Source organism: Haliaeetus albicilla, chromosome 2 (assembly GCF_947461875.1).
Source record: "Haliaeetus albicilla chromosome 2, bHalAlb1.1, whole genome shotgun sequence".
Classification (NCBI taxonomy): Eukaryota; Metazoa; Chordata; class Aves; order Accipitriformes; family Accipitridae; genus Haliaeetus; species Haliaeetus albicilla.
The window spans coordinates 80,711,317-80,727,084 of NC_091484.1; the positions used below are offsets into that span (position 1 = coordinate 80,711,317).

The window sequence follows — 15,768 nt, forward strand, 5'->3', positions numbered from 1 at the left end:
CTCTTGCCCACGCAGCTTTGGGCTGCGCATCTCCCACCAGTTGCCCAGGTGAAGTGGGGAGAGATGAGACAAGGCACTGGCCTGGGGTAGAGAAAGGGTCGCAGCCGTTGTGTGTCCAACCTTCCCTTGGGAGTCACAAGAGCAGGAGCATAAACGGGATTGAAGGTAGTCATTGTCTGCCTTCTGGCACGGCTGAAGAGCCTGGCGTTGCCCTCTGATCCTGCCTGGGTCTGGCGGCGTCTCCTGCACTGCCCTGGTTTCAGCCTGCGGTGCTTGGCACAGCCCCGGATGAAACACCTACTCGGCAGAGACCTGCAGCCGCCGGCTCGCCCGGCCGGTTTGGGCAGTGCCAGTGCAGACGCTGAGAGCTGGGGCTCGGACCGCCAGCGCGGTGGTGGGGTCGGGGCTGCTGGGAGCAGGGGCGGGCAAGGAGGAGCCACTGGGACAGGTCTAGAGCCATCCTCCCCTTTGGCCTGGCGTCCTGCTGCGGCCTTGGGTGACGTCTGAGCAGCGGTAGCGCCCGGGGTGTCGTGTTTAATTGCTGCCCACGGTTGGGTCTCGTGGATTCGCCTCTTCCCTTTTTGAACCCATCTGAGATTTCCATTTCTGTAGTAGTCCGTGGCAGTGAATTCGGCAAGTTTATTACAGGTTCTTGAAGAAGCAGTGCTCCCACAGGTTTCCGGTCTCCAAAAATCCTTTATTATTTTTACACTATTAACATACAGCAAGTGCTGCTCTTTTGTTTTGGCCCCCTACCCTGTAGTCATCTGGCTTTGGGTGGAGGACGTACTTCCTTGTCCAAGGCAAATGAAGGACTCCGGTTTTTTTAGGAGTGGCTGCTAGCTACTTCAGATCTTCAAGGTGTTCTCCAGGCTCTTGCTCCTCCTCTGGCGAGTCTGGCTTTATTTGGGAAGTCTGTTGTTTGACCAGCTCCTGGAGATTGTTTGGATGTAAATGAAGTGTTTGTGATTTCTGTGGCAGGAGAGAGGGTGTTTCCTACGCCACTCAAAGCTGTGCCTGATTGTGACAACCTTCTTAAGCCTATTACAATATTCTGCAAATTACATAACATACACATAATTAATTGTGTTCACTTCCTATCATGAACATAGATTATAGCGTGCCTTCAGCTCTTTATCTGCACTGCCTACAACACACTGGTGTTGTAGCCTGACTGCAGTGCTCAGGGCACTGCTTTCTCTGGTATGTGCCCTCGGTTCTGGGGTCCTTTACAGCATGTGCCTCCCAAAAAGAGTTCTAGTTTCTGGTGCTTCCCTTGTCCCACGTTCCTCAAGGAAGGGGATGCTGTAGGGTTTTTTGTGCTCCCGCAGGGCAGGAGGGAGGGTCCCCAGCTCACAGTGTGTGGGCTTTGCACTGCCTGGCTGCCCTCGGCTCGGCTGCTCCTTCCCGTCCGCAGCTCCGGCTGCAGAGCCTCCTGGGCATGGGCAGTGTCACGACCTCATGCAGCTTTGTGTCTCTGGATGGGGCGGAAAGGAGGGAAGAGCCATAAATCTCCTGCCTGGAGGGAGAAGGGAGAGTGTAGCAGGATCCTTGTTGGGATCTTGAGGGAGACCACGGTGACCTGATGATTTCTTCTCTGTTCTGCAGATTCGTTTGTGAACAGCCAGGAATGGACCCTGAGTCGCTCGGTGCCTGAGCTGAAGGTGGTGAGTACTTGCGACTTGTGCCTCGGATACCCCTGGTTCTCTGATGCTTCTCCAAATCCCCAAGAAAAAACCATGTTTAATGTGGCCAAGTGGAAATGCGTAGAGGCTTCAGCCTCGTGGAGGGGAGAGAGGAGCTGCGGTTGCTGCTGTGCTGTGGGAAGGCAAGAACTTCTTGGTGGCTCACACTTGTAAGGGAGAGAGTGTTGGTCTGGGAGAGCACTTGGCTCTGAAGGTCAAAAGGTGATATTTGAGCATCTCAGCCTTCCTGCTGGCCATAGCAGAGCTCCAGTTCCCGACCGGGTACTGCTGCACAGGCTAGACCTTCTGACATAGCAGAAGCAGGGGTAGATCCTGATCCGTGCATCCATGGTCATCACCCTCAGAGCAGCTGTCCAAGCGTGGAAGTTACCCACGTGGGAGCTGTCACCTCCCCGTTTGAGCCTTGCTGACTTCAGCTCTGCGCTGGTGTTTTCCTGGCCTCTACTGGCCACCTCCCAGGCACGACTGCCCTGTGGTGTCCCTGCCATGAAGGGATGCTGGTGGGATGAAACCGTCACCTCTGGTGCTTTGTTCTGCCAGACAGAGGGGATGAAGCTCCTCTGGTTTGTCACCACGGGGCGGGTTCCCCAGGGCATGCCGTTACGAGGCTTCATCACCTACTTGTGGGATATGGTGTCTGGTCGGGGGGCTGCCTCTGCCCCTCTCTCGCCCCTGACACAGCCCATTCATGTGGGACAAGGTCACGAGGGAGGGGGCCCAATCTCGGCATGTGGCACCTCTGAGATGGGAGATGTTTCCCATGGCCATCAGCCATCGCTGATGGCTGTGCGCCAGCTTGCTGGGGCCATCTGTGAGCCGGCACAGGTCAGTGGTTCCGGAGGACACAGAGGGTGTTCTGCTCGAGCCGAGCTGGCTGGCGAGCACGAGGGGCAGAAGCTGTGGCTGTGGCGAGGGAGGAAGCGTGGCCTTACTGGTGGCAGTGAGCTCGTGGGCTGGTTCGGGCGTTCACAGAAAGGCACACTCGGCAACTGTGCTGCGAGCACTGGAGCAGCTCTGGAAGGGACGTTGGGGTGGGCAGGGTGCCACAGGCATTTCTGAGTGTCTGTCTGGCAGTTCTCAGGGACCTCAGCAATCCATTCCACACTCCGCTCTTCTCATGCTCTCCGTGGCAGCCCTTAACTCCCTTTGAAGACTGTTGGCATGTCTCTCTTCAGCCCTTTCAAGATTAATTTTTTTCCATCTTAATCCAAGAAACAAGAAGCCTTTTTGCAAAACATACCAGCACCATGCTGCCACAATTTTTCTTATCTGCAGCTAAGTAAAAATTAAAACAAACTTTGAATATTCATTTGTTAGTTTGGCTTGCAAAATGTGTGTCTGTTCACAAATATTCTTGTAGCTATTCTGTGTATTGCCTTCTGACATCTTAACATTGTGCAGGCTACAAAAGAGTGCTGCAAGCTAAACAAACCTAGAGCTTTTAGTTCTTCAGTTAGCACAATCCTTTTCCCATGTTTTCCATCACCTCTGGGGTTTCATTCGACCGATGCAGCTCTTCCTAAAAGCCTGGAGGCCTTTCAGAGTCCTCGTTCAGTCCTGGCCTTGCTGGGCTGAAGCCGTTTCCATCGTGTCTCTGGGGCTAGGCTGCAGCAGCCAACTTTGGCGGGGGACCCTGTGCTTGAGTGGGCAGACCTCTGGGCGGTGGGCTGGTCATCCGGGATTTCTTCTTTCTGCGGCTGCGAAGGGAAGGACTTTGTGTAGCGGCAGAGCTGCGCCTGCCTGGGTCTGGGATGGTGGTCAGCCAGCGGGGATGAGGAAAGCCAGGCAGGTCCTGAGCTTTCGGGTGAGTGTCTAAGGGGTCCGTTCTGCACCGTGCTGCTCCGGCTCTGGCTGCACCATGGGTGCACCAGTGCTACAGTGCCTGTCTTCCTCAGCTCCCGTCTCACCCACCCCAGCAGTGTGGCCATCCCTGTCCGTCGCAGGGCCCAGCATTTCTCCCCAGATCTCTGCAGACAGGTAGGTCTTTGAGCAAGCGTCCTGAGTTATCACCAGGTTACGGTGGTATGGAAGGGGTCCCCACACACCACCCATCCCAGAATCAGTATGGGAATCACTAAATAAATGGCTAAGACTTGGCAAGAAATGTTCCCAGGCTTTGCTCCCTTCCAGTTTTCAAGCAACTCTCCCCTCAGCTCCTGCCTCAGCCTCCCCAACCCCATCCTCAGAGGCACGCTGGATGCAGGGAGGTGCTCTGGGTGGAGCAAGGTCTTGCCTGCACAGCTGGCACGAGGCTCGGCAGCAGTCTCAGCAGTGCTGCCGAAGTGGCTCCCGCAGCAAAGCCACCCAGTCCTTGGTCCTGCCTGAGTGATGCTTCACCGAGTGCACCACATGGCCCCGTGAAAAATGGGTCTGAAACCAAAAGACATCCTAGTGCAGGGCAAACACAGGGTCTTTTGATAAATGGCAGAACACACTGTTTATGATGGGAGAGGCTTGCACGAAGCACCCACTCTGTCTCTGATCTGCCAGTCCCTGTCCCCAGGGGAGACCTACACTGAGCCTGTGAACCAAGATTCATAATTCTGTGAGTATGGAAAACCACGGACCCGTTGGGGTCTTCTGTTTCGTGGCACAAAGTGTTGAACGCAGCCCACATCCCTCCTTCTGTGGGAATGAACTGTTTCCCTTACCTCTCCTGCAGCAGGTAAGGATTGTACCGCTTTCTTCCCTGCTTACGTTCCCATTTGCACCACAAGTGGTCAGTGGACTTTCTCTAAGTTTTTTTTTAATAGCTTGATGTATTTAAGTTATGCTCAGCAGTTTTTCCCACCTCAATTTTATCCTGAAGCTTCCTCCATCTCTGCTGCAGGCTGAGAGGAGTCTGTGTCTGAGAGAAGGCAGCAGTTCCTGCAAACCTTGCCTTCCCTGTGGGAAGGGCACAAATAATGCCTGTTGACAGGGACTCGTCCCCCAGACCCAGTACTGGGCAGTATCAGCCCCTCACTGGCCAGCACAGAGGCAGGCTGCATTCCCTTGTTCTCCCAACATGTCTTGATACAGAGGTTTCCGTGGTGCCTACACGCCACATTTTACTTTGGTTTGCTGCCTCTAAGGGGTTATGTTCCTGAAGGATGTCAGCTCTGTTTGAGCTTGTTTATGACACCAGATAAGGATAAGACAAAGCAGAAGCGTATTTCAGCAAGATACAGGTCAGGATTTTGATTATAAGCAAACAGTGTAAATGCAGCCTTCATCCAAGTTTGAGAGAGCAAAAATGTTGCTGGGAGTGTTTAATCTCTGATGTTGCATGGAGTCCCAGCTGCCAGGCGGCCTCGGAGAGCTGCTTTGTTTTGTAAAGGTTTCCCCAGGGACCGGAGCTGTGGCTAGCCTCTGCACAGAGCTGAGCCCCAAGCTTCCCGCTCTGTGCCGTGGTCCCTACTCTCTACATCCCAGACTGCTCACGCTGCCATCGGAGTGTGGCAGTGGCAGGGTGGGCTCGGCCGGAGGAAGGGGTGTTGCCTTCGTCAATAACTTGGGCTACAGCGTTCGTGTAGCCCTTACATCTCCGCCCATCCCTTGGCTCCAGAAGCACGTGTGTGTTACCTGTGAGGATTGCAGTCTTGTACGTGTTCTCATCTGTCTAAACGTGCTGCTTATGATCTGTAATTACGGTTGCGGGTGACAGACCTAGCAGCGATGCATTCAGCCCGGGCATGCCCATGGGAGTGCGTCAATCCGCACTTCCTAGTCCCAGGCTCCTGGTGCTCCGGTCCCGCTGCTCACTGGCTCCGTGCAGCGTGGGCACGAGAGGCGCCAGCAGACCGGACGGGTTTCCTGCGCTCCTGTAGCGTGGTCTGCCGCTGGCTGAGCACCCGCCACAGCGGGGCTGGTGTGTCTTCGCCTCTCGCCAGGAGCCTGTGGGTAGCCTGGGGCAGGACCCGGTGCAGCAGGAGCTTCTGAGCATCTGGGTGAAAGCTGGAGAACCTGCTTGGTGGTGACTCACTCACCAAGCTCATCCCTTTGCCTGGAAATGGTTGGCCATAAATTTCTGTTTGGTGGCAGAGGCAGCTTTAATGTTCCCAGCCACTCCTCTCTCCTCACCCCCCCGCTTCTTTCGGTGCTGGTGGGGCTGTGTGCGCGGCTGTACCACAGACCTGCTGCGGCAACCAAGCAGCTTTCAAAATAGCACTGCCAAAGATTGCCGGGCCGGACCACTGGTTCTTGATTCCTTTTGCTCCACAGTCGTGCAGACCGTGTTGGTGGCACAGCCAGGGGTGTAAAGCAAGGTGGGTGCAGGGGCAGGCGTGGGGTGCGACAGGACGGTCCCTGCAGGCAGCGTGGAGTGGAGCGCTCTGCTACTGCAGTTAGTCCGCTTCTGGCAGCGCGGTCTGTCCGCCCTGTGCCGCAGCCTGCCGCCTGGCTGTCACCACAGGTTGTGTCTGCAAGACCTGCCGATGGTCACCCAGTACGGAGATGGGGAGTGGGTCTTGGCAAGCGGCGAAGAGCCAGTGGCTGGAGCTGAAGTCGTCATGGCCCAGGCTTGGACATTATGAGGAAGCGTTACCCAAGCATGTTGTTGGGCTCTGGAGGCCCTGCCCCGACAGCACGGCTCGGTCCTGTCCCCTGGTGCGGGCGGACTGCGCTGGGGACGCCTTCCCTAGCCCTGGGAGCGCAGGAGTGGGCACAGCCAAAAGCAGTGGGCCAGGTGGGGAGAGCAGCCCCCAGCCCCAGCGGATGGGACTCGGGTCTCTCGGGGCGACGTGTCCCTTGCCAGGCTGGGTCTGGGCTGAGCGCGCAGCAGGTTTCGTTCCTGGTGCTCGGAGGGGCCAGGCTGAGGCTGGCTGTGGACGGGGTGAGGGTACGGCACGCGGCACCTGCTTGGGAAGGAGCTGGTCCTTGCTCAGCTGCGCGGGCTCTTCCCTGAGTTGGCCGGCAGTGCCACGTCCATGATTCCGGGAGTTGGACTAGCTGGAGGGTTCTCCCGTGACAGCAGACAAATGGAGAGCTCTGACACCGCCGTGCCTTGTGCCAGTTTCTGATACCCAGGCGATGCTTAGCGACAAGTGACTAGACTTGGGATTTTGATTTTGTCTCTTGTATAGGTAAGTGTATGTGCTATTTTCGTGAATGCTATTACCTTTTCAGTGCTGTGCGCCTTCTTGGAATTTTCATCATAAAGATACTGTACTCTGCTTGGGACTTCCTGTGCAGAAAGGCACCCACCATGTCTGGTCAGCACCTCTGTGGAGACTCTGATATTTCCAGCAAATGCGGGCACTCCACACATGCTGTGAATCTTGTGGTCTGGTCTTGTGGTGTGCTCAGGAAGGGTGCATGGTCAGCGGTGTGCTGCCAGACACTTCGGTGTCACTGCGCATTTACTGTGAAGCAGCTGTGGACACGCAGGGGATATTGGATTTTCCAGAAACACAGCAGCCCCATTGGGAGGTCTGCACGGGGGTGTCTCTGGTGGCTTCTGTCTGGTAGATGTACCAGACCTCTTAAATCCCAGTGAAACAGCAAGTCCCCACAATCCATGCTAACTAATATTGGGGACAGAGAAGGACGATGCGTACAAAGGCCGATATGCTGGGCAACAACAACAACAAGTCTGTTGCAGTCATGCATTCAGTGGGGCAGAGTGAACCTTCAGTAGTGGAGAAACCCTCAGGCTCTGGATCGTGTGGGGCAGTACGGGCAGGTGCTCCGAATGGCCATGTTGGTGTGTTGGACACCCACCCCCAGGATGTCTTCATGGGAGCACTGGGAGTGTGGTTTAGGCACAGGAGGAGGTGTAGGGTGCTCTAAAACAGGAGTCGGTTGCATACCAGAAGCTTCATGGTAAGGTCAGACTATCCAAAGCCAAAGGTAGGTTAGATGCTTTTTGGGAAGCCATGTGGAAAAGGAGCGGGAGCTCGCTTTGCCCAGATACAGTGAGCTGTGGCCCCAGCTCGGCCAGGACGGCTTCCTGGGCTCTGCATGGTGATCAGCTGGTAGGAGCTTGCCTGCCTTCTTCACTAGCCAGGGTTTTGAGGTGCACAGGCCTGTGTAAAAAGTGAGTTAGGAACGGCTCTTCTGGCTCCTGGCTGAGAGCACCTCTCCACAGGCCTGGGGCATCGGTAGGAGGTAGAAGAGCACTCTGTGGGCGAAGGGCACCGCCGCATCACCCTGGTGTTTCTATTCCAGCTCCATCAGAGGGATGCTGCAACTGAGGCTAGAGGAGCACGAGGTGGGCTGCTCAGTAACGCAAGAGCCTGCTCCAGAAGCTGCATTGCCCCTGTGGATGTGGGAAATAGCTGTGGGATATAAGCTGACCAGTCAGAACTAGAGTTTTTGCAAGGATGGCAAAAGATGCCCCTCTACCCCAGTACTGCTTTCCCATCAGCAGGCAAGGCCACTTGCAAGCCCTCAGGCACCAGAGGTGTTTTAAACCATGGGGAAAATGCTGATGTTAGGGCTGACCCATCCTGGGATAGGTACGTTCATTTTGTAGCAAATTTGTAGGGTGATCCAGACTGACAGACCCCTAGCCTCGCGAGTTTCAACCCAGTTAAAAATTAGTGCTAGGTATCTTTATTTTCCAACTTGGTTAAAATGGGTGCTAGGTGTCTTTCTGTGTAGGCAGCACAGCCAGCTCCACTGGGAAGCATGCACTCTGCTACAGCAGCGTCACTGCTGCAGTGAGGAGCAAGCGCTGTGCCTTGCTGCTGGTATCAGAAGCAGGAGCTGTACCAAATGCGTGGCCAGTCTCCACTCTGGTTCTCCATGTGGCAGGTGCTGCCAAGAGCTGCAACACCCCAAAATTTGGGATGTGTGGGCTGGGAGAAAAGGTTTTTTTTTCTTCTGAGTTGGCTGTGGCTTGGGATGGCAAGTGTCCCCCTGAGGAGCAGGAGGACTGTGGGAAGAGCTAACGTGGTGCTGATGGGGCTGTGCCTGTTTGGGGGAGGACAAGGGTCCTCACCACCCTCCATCTGGGTGGCTGCACCCCGGTACCTGCTGCTCTCTGCCTGACTGAGACCAGTTAATGCCTCCAGGCTTCTCACCTAGTACCAGCTGGGTTGTGCCATCCCCTGTGCCCTCTCATGACCGTCTCTGCCCATCACCAGCATGCGCCTGGTTAGTGGTGGTCTTGCCTCGCAGGGGTGGCCTCGTGTCGAGGGAGGCGTGCTGGGCACGTAGGCAGTGGGTGACGCGTGCCTCTGTTTTAGGGCATCGTGGGGAACCTGTCCAGCGGCAAGTCGGCCCTCGTGCACCGCTACCTGACTGGCACCTATGTGCAGGAGGAGTCTCCAGAGGGTAAGGTCTGGTTCCCAGGGTGCCTGGGGGGTGGTCTGGGTCCTCGCTCCTCTCCCTGGCTCTAAAGGTGACCCCCCTCAACCTTCACTAGGGGTTTCCCCTACTTGCTCCCCCCCACACTTGACCCACTGCTTTGCTCATTTCCCCAGGTGGCCGATTTAAGAAGGAGATTGTAGTGGATGGTCAGAGTTACTTGCTGCTGATTCGAGATGAAGGGGGTCCCCCCGAACTCCAGGTAGGAGACACATACCTCCTGTGGCCCCTTCCCACCCTGTCCTGCTGGAGGGATTGGAGGGCTCCTGGCAAGGGACCTGCCTGGCTGCCTTTTGGGAGCCCGGTTGTGGGAGAACATGAGGACTGTGAGGCCTGAGGAGGGGCTGCCCCTATGGTGATTGTTGACCCCAGGGCCTTTCTGCAGTGCCAGGAAGCTTGTGCCACAGGGCCTGGGGCATGTGCCCGGCTGAGCCTGGCCTCAGCACCCCACGTACCTGCCGTGTGGCTGCCCTTGCTGGTGGCTCCAGGCACAGGGCTCCAGGATGCTTGTCTGGGCTGTAATGGCTGGTGTGTCTCCCTCAGTTTGCTGCCTGGGTCGATGCTGTGGTGTTTGTCTTCAGCCTGGAGGACGAGATCAGCTTCCAGACAGTCTACAACTACTACCTGCGGCTCTGCAGCTACCGGAACACAGCGGAGGTGCCGATGGTGCTGGTGGGCACACAGGGTGAGAGCAGGGCGGCCGGGCTTCCTCCCCGCATCCTCCCTGCCTCGGTCAGGAGCACTGGTGACGTGTCCACGCTAGCAAGAGAGCGCGGGGCGCTGGCCCTGTGACCGTGTCGGGGGATCCCAGTTTGCAAGCTGTACGTGGGACTGGGTGCTGCTGAGGGCACTAGTCTAGGGCCCTGGAGGAACTGAGTAATTCCTTCTCATACCATCTCAACTTTCCTGCAGAGAGCTGCCTTACTTCATGGAGCCACTTTTCTCTTCGAAATGCCCAAACCTGCTGGCATGGCCTGCCTTCCTCGGTTCTGCCTGTAGCAGCTGGGTGCAGGCAGGGGCCTGGGTATGGGAGGGTTTTCTGCTGGTGCATTGTCCTTCCTCCTCTGGGGCTGAGCTGCAGCAGGCAAGGTTTTGGGGGGATGGCAACTGGCTCTCAGCACCCCGAGAAGAGGCCTGAGCTGTGGAGCACCGTCTCCCCTGAGGTGCTGCCAGCACACGTGGATGTGGGGAAGAGCAGCAGCAACTCAGAACTGCCCTCCCCCTCCTCTCCCCTGGAGCCAGCTGGGGCCTGGAGCCAGCTGGGACTGGGATGGAGGCCGTAAGGGAATTGTGATGAAACTGCAGCTGAGGCTGCCAGGGGGGGTGAGCAGCAGAGGAGACAGGAGACACAGTGCCTGGAGGCCCTGCTGGGCACCCCAGGCGTGCCTGGGCAAGGAGCTGCCAATGGAGAGGGGCTGCCCGGAGACAGGGCAGTCCTTGAGCGGGATTCCTGCCTGGCACAGCATGCGTCAGAGGCAGCCTGGCCTCCAGAAGCTTTGCTACGGGTTCCCAGGAGGCAAGGAGGGGCAGCAACGAGGGCATTGCTTCAGGTGTTTGAGCTCCGCTCTTCTGACAAGAGTGTCCTTCCTGCCTGTAGATGGTAAAGCGCAGGCAGGAGGGAGCCTGGGGCTGCAAAAGTTGTCTGGATGTAAGGGTGACAGCAGAGAGCGGGAGCAGGGGATGGAGGATGCGGGGAAAAAATGTCTTGGTAGGACCCAGTTCCCGAGCAGAGCAACCTGTTCCTGGCGAAGAAGAGACTCTGAGGCTGGGAAGACAGGCGGTGACAGCGGGAGGGGAGTTGCAGGGGTGTCTGGTCTGGACCCCAGATTGTAAAACAAAGTTGTTAAACTTTGGATTTTTAAAGACTGTGGAATTAATTTTAGGACTGAGTGATCTTGGTTCAGGACTGAGCTGGGGTTGCAGGCATGTGCTGTGGAGGCTCAGGAGTGGGGAAGTGAGTGATATGGCAGAGGGGTCAGTGATCGTCGTTGTCCCATACTTAGAGCCAGGTGAGGTCACAGCCTTGGTATGGTCACACTAAGCAACCCACTGGAGAGTTCGAGGAGAACTTCTTTACAGTGCAAGTTCCAGTACTCCTTCAACTCCTGAGAGGGTTCATTTACAGCCCCTGCCTGTCCCTGGCATGTCTTCAAGGAATCAGATTCCTCTTGGGAAAGTAGTTTTTCCAAAACATGGAAGCACTTAGCAGCCATCTGGGATACAAATTAAGCCTATTTTTTAGTGTTGTCCATCAAGGCCTCAACTGTGAGTACACCTTAGCAGAGCCATCTTTCCAAGTTAAACTGAGGATGATTTCTCCCTTTTGATTCTTTAATATGTAGGGTATGGCTGTGAGACCTAAAATGGTTGAGACTGGCAAATCTATTTTACTCTGCAACTGAGGCTGCCTTGCCTTGCCAGCCACACCTCCTACTGGTTTCTGCCCTCTCTCTTCAGAAACATCAGTGACTGGATGGTTAGGAGAGTTGAATAAAATTAATTTTAAAAGGTTCATTTAACAAATCCATTTTTCTACAAACGTGGGACTTTGTTATCCAAGGCATTTATAGGAGAGGGGGTGTACTATGAAGGTGGGGATCTCAGTGTGTGAAGGGAGGGAGTGAGGGAGGCCAGGAGTGGGCCCTGGGACCTGTGGATAGATGAGACACGGGTGCTTGCTTTTTAACCTCCTCTCCCTTTGGTTTCCAGATGCCATCAGTGCCACGAACCCCCGGGTCATTGATGATTCTCGGGCACGGAAACTTTCCAATGATTTGAAGCGCTGCACGTACTACGAGACCTGTGCCACCTATGGACTGAACGTGGAGAGAGTCTTCCAGGATGGTAACTGTAGCCGGTGGAGCGTGTCCGGGCAAGCCAGGGCAGCAGTGCTGTCCCACAGAGGGGGCTTACACTAGACCACTGGCTCTCAGAACGGCGTGCTGTCGTGTCATGAGGCCAAAGGAGTTAGGCACACATTCATCTGCAGTGCCGTTGCTTTACACACGTAGACCTGGTCCAAGGAGTAGGATATGCTGTGTGTGTGGAAGGATTCCTGTGTGTATGGCATGTAGGTGAACTGCAGGTGGATGTGCATGAGGGACTGCAGGGCTGGGCCGGGCAGTACCTTTCTCCTGCCTTTCTTGCAGGGGCTGCCCTCTGGGTAGCCACTTGTTCCAGAGAGCAGAGAGGCTGCAGGGGACAGTTGCTTCCCCATAGTGGGCTTGTGCAGCACAGCAGTCTCTATGAGCCCGCAGAGGACTTGTGAGGCTGCAGAGAGGTTTTTGATTGCCTTTCATGGAGGAGAGGATGAAGCACAGCAGAATCTTTGAGTGTTGGAGGTAGGGGAGCAGCAGCTGAACAGCCAGATGAGGCAGCTGTTTCTCATGGGAACAGTGTGTGGGAGAGCATTTCTGCTTAGACTTGGAGAGGGTCTGTGTGACAGGGATGCTGTAGGTGGAAGAGGAAACCTAAGCCATGTCCTAGGAGTTTGCAGTCTGCTTAAATAAACCGGGACCCTGCCCTGTAATGGGACTCCATATTCCCCTGTTCCCTTTCTCTACCTTGTCTTCTGGAGTGCAGCTGGAGATCTGTATTCAATGCATGAGGAAGGGTCTGTGCGGAGCTGAGCGTCGGGACAGGACAGAGCTGCTTTTGGAAAGGAGGAGAGTTGTGCTGTTAGTGTTTGCAAGTGGAACAGGTGCATGGAAGAAAGCTTGGAAATCATAGTGTAGCGGGACTACCTGAAGGCAAAAATCCAGCTTGGTTCATTGCAGGACAGCAAGATAGGCTGAGGGCAAGACACAGGTCTGAGCCTGCCATCGTCTTCAAGTGCCTCCATCCTCTGAGCTGGAGCTGGTGGTCCTGCTTCCCCTGCATAAGTCTGTGACCTTCCAGTAATCTCCTGGTTTGGCACAGAGGATCATAGTCACAGTGCTGCTTTTCTTAACACAGAAGCATGTAGAGATGTTCCCCTCCCGTGCTGCTGGTCCACCTCTGAGACAGTCTGAGAAGTCAGCCCAGAGAGTGACCTTGCAAACTGTCCCACCTGGCCCCTGGCAGGGAACCCCTTGGCACCCAGCAGCCTCTGCATTGGTTTAGTATTCCTAGGGAAACTGGGGCGATTCTGTTGGGCAGGTTGCTTGTGAGTCTCCCCTTCTTCCTCCTCCTTGTGAGGAATGGTGGGAAGGAACAGCTAGGAGTAGTTGAGGATAGTGAATACCACGGCAGACCTGGAAGGAGAGAATCTGCTGAATCAACTCAGTGGTTTGCAGAGCAAGTCTGGAGAGAGCAACAGCAGAGGGGCTGTGTCCACAGCTGGTCCTGGCTTCTGGAAAGCTTTGGCACTGTGTGTCACCAAATTTGTTCAGCTTATTCCTTCAGATTGGTTCTGTTGTGTCCCTTCTCTGAAAGGCAGCACAGTACAGTGAGGAGTAGCAGCCGGTGGGTTTGGGAAGGGGCTGGGGAAGGCACTGCAGGATTAGGTGCTGCTGGTTGTTAGACTGCTTCTCATGCTTTTTTATCTCAAGATGGAACGAATTGTGCTCTGGGGTTATTTTTTCTCTTTGTTGACTCAGAGCATAGACAACACAACTTTAAGCAGTGCGATGTGTGACATGAAAGCTCTCACGTGAGACCAGGACTCAGCTTCTAGCACCAGCGCTGCTTAGCAAGCTTGGTGGGAGACCTTGAGCTGCTGCTTGAAGGCTCAGGAGTGAGCGCCTGCAAAGTGCTGCACTTCATCTTTTGTCTGGGTCTATTCACAGCCAGTTTGTGCGGTCAGGAAGGAGGCGAGGGAGTGGGTTTGTCCACACTAGGAGCAGTGAGGCTGAGGAAGCCCAGAAAACCCCAAGAAGTATGGTAATTGGAGACTATTCAAACAAAACTGATGTCAGTCTGGGCAAATGGTGATGCTGTATGGAACAAGGAGCATGGGCCGCCCTGCCTGGAGGGCTGATGCTGTCCCTGGGCGAGTAAGCAGGGGAGCACTGAGTGGAAGTCTGGACGGATTCTTGCCTTTGTACAGGGCAGCAGCAGGGCCTGGAGTGTTGTCAAACTCGGGTGTCAGCACTTCAAAAGGACACAGAAACTGAGAAGATTAAAAAAAAAAACCTACAAAAATTAATCAAAGGCTGGAAAAAATACCTGATAGTGAGACACTAAAAGAGCTTATCCATTAAATAAATCAAAAAGAAGATTGAGAGGTGACTTGATTACAATATAAGAGTATCTACATACCTATCTACACAGGGAAAAAATCACAGATACTAAGACTCTGCAGGCTAGCAGAGAGTTAATGCTAGAAGCCAAAGCCAGTCAAATTAAAATTTTAAAGAATCCTTACTTTTTCTATTAATAGCCCTCTTTTTCATTAGTTGTTGAAAAAAATGCATAGGAAAGTGTGGTATTCTGCATCTCTTGTACTTTCTCCAAATCCAGAGCAAGTCCCTTCATGGAAGAGACTCGCCGCATACCCAGATGACTGGTGCCATATAGGCTGGGTGAGGTTTAATGGCTGGCAGTATACAAAGGTCAGCCTGGAAAACTGAGAGATCCTTCTGGCCTTTGAGTCTGTGTGTGCAGGATCTGTCCTGCTGTTCCTGTGCCATGCTGTATTTCCTGCAGTAGGCTGCCTCTGCATGCAGCGCCGCACACCTGCCAGTGCAGTTTTGCCAGTGTTGGTGCCCTTGCCAAGTGTGCTGCTCGGAGCTCTGGAGAAGGCAGTGTGAGAATTGGGAGTTGCAAATGGAGCAGAGGGACCCACCATCTTACAGGAGATCTGGAGTAAATCCCAGGTACTCAGTGCTCTCACCTGCCTGCTCTACTGCAGGACCACACAGACGCTCCTGAGCACAGCTGTGGGAGGGAAAGAACGGGGCAGGAGGTGCTGGCAAGGAGCTGAGGAGAGCTGAGCCCAACACATTGGCCCCAGATGTCACTGGCATCTGAGAACTGTTCAGGGACTTCCAGGATCCAGTTTCAGGTGACTTGACAGGATGAGGTGTGATGAGTGGGTAAGTGGCTTTTCCTAATGAGCACTGGTGGGTTCTGATGCATCAGTTTGGGGATCTGGTTGAGCGCTGGCAGTCGTGGATTGTGTGAGGAGCTTGCCCTGTGTGGCGATCCAGTTACCAGCGAGACCTCATCTTTATATGGTTTCTCCAACACAAGTTGATCAGCCCAGATTGTAGTAGACCTGCCCCATGCAGGCAGGGGAAGATGTTGGTTTTCTGTAGCAGAAATGGGAAGACTTCACTAGCTGTTGTCCTTGCCTTTGTTGCACACGTCTGTTTGCTTGTCCATGCTGTGCAGAATGTATGCTGCACCTCTGTTCCCAGAGAGTCCTATGCCACTGTCTTGTCTAAAAACAAGCAATCACTGACAGCAAGTTAATGTCGTGTTGGTCTAGCATGACAGCTTAAGGGAGCAACCATCCTACCTCTTGGTATTCAATTGAAGGCTGAGGCTAGCACTCTTCCTTCCCAGGCTGCTGTCTCTGCAAATGCCCCATGGTCTGCATGTGGTGCTGTTGAGTGTGGGGGAAGCTCTGAGGAGGAGAACCTCAGATCTTCACATTCACCGACTGTTCAGAGGTTCTCCAAGAATTGGGTGGTTCCAGCTATTGTGGTGCCCTCCTTCCTGCTCAGGCAGGTGCAGCAGACCCTTCCTCCACACCTAGAGCAGTTCCTGCTTGTTTGGTCTGAAGCGAAGTTTGTGGTTGTGTTGTGCAGGAATCTAGACCACATACATTACAGTGTGTGCCACTGTAATT

At 54.6% G+C, this 15,768-nt stretch overlaps 1 protein-coding gene across 3 annotated transcripts in view; it reads left to right on the forward strand.

Annotated features, from left to right (window-relative positions):
- Nucleotides 1–15,768, forward strand: part of AGAP3 (ArfGAP with GTPase domain, ankyrin repeat and PH domain 3) — a 150,962-nt gene that overhangs the window by 53,688 nt on the left and 81,506 nt on the right. For all 3 annotated transcript variants that reach the window (XM_069778539.1, XM_069778540.1, XM_069778538.1), the window contains exons 2-6: nucleotides 1,609–1,667; nucleotides 8,876–8,963; nucleotides 9,113–9,198; nucleotides 9,540–9,681; nucleotides 11,706–11,840. In XM_069778539.1, coding sequence (XP_069634640.1) covers nucleotides 1,609–1,667; nucleotides 8,876–8,963; nucleotides 9,113–9,198; nucleotides 9,540–9,681; nucleotides 11,706–11,840 — 510 coding nt within the window. The remainder of the gene's footprint in view (nucleotides 1–1,608; nucleotides 1,668–8,875; nucleotides 8,964–9,112; nucleotides 9,199–9,539; nucleotides 9,682–11,705; nucleotides 11,841–15,768) is intronic.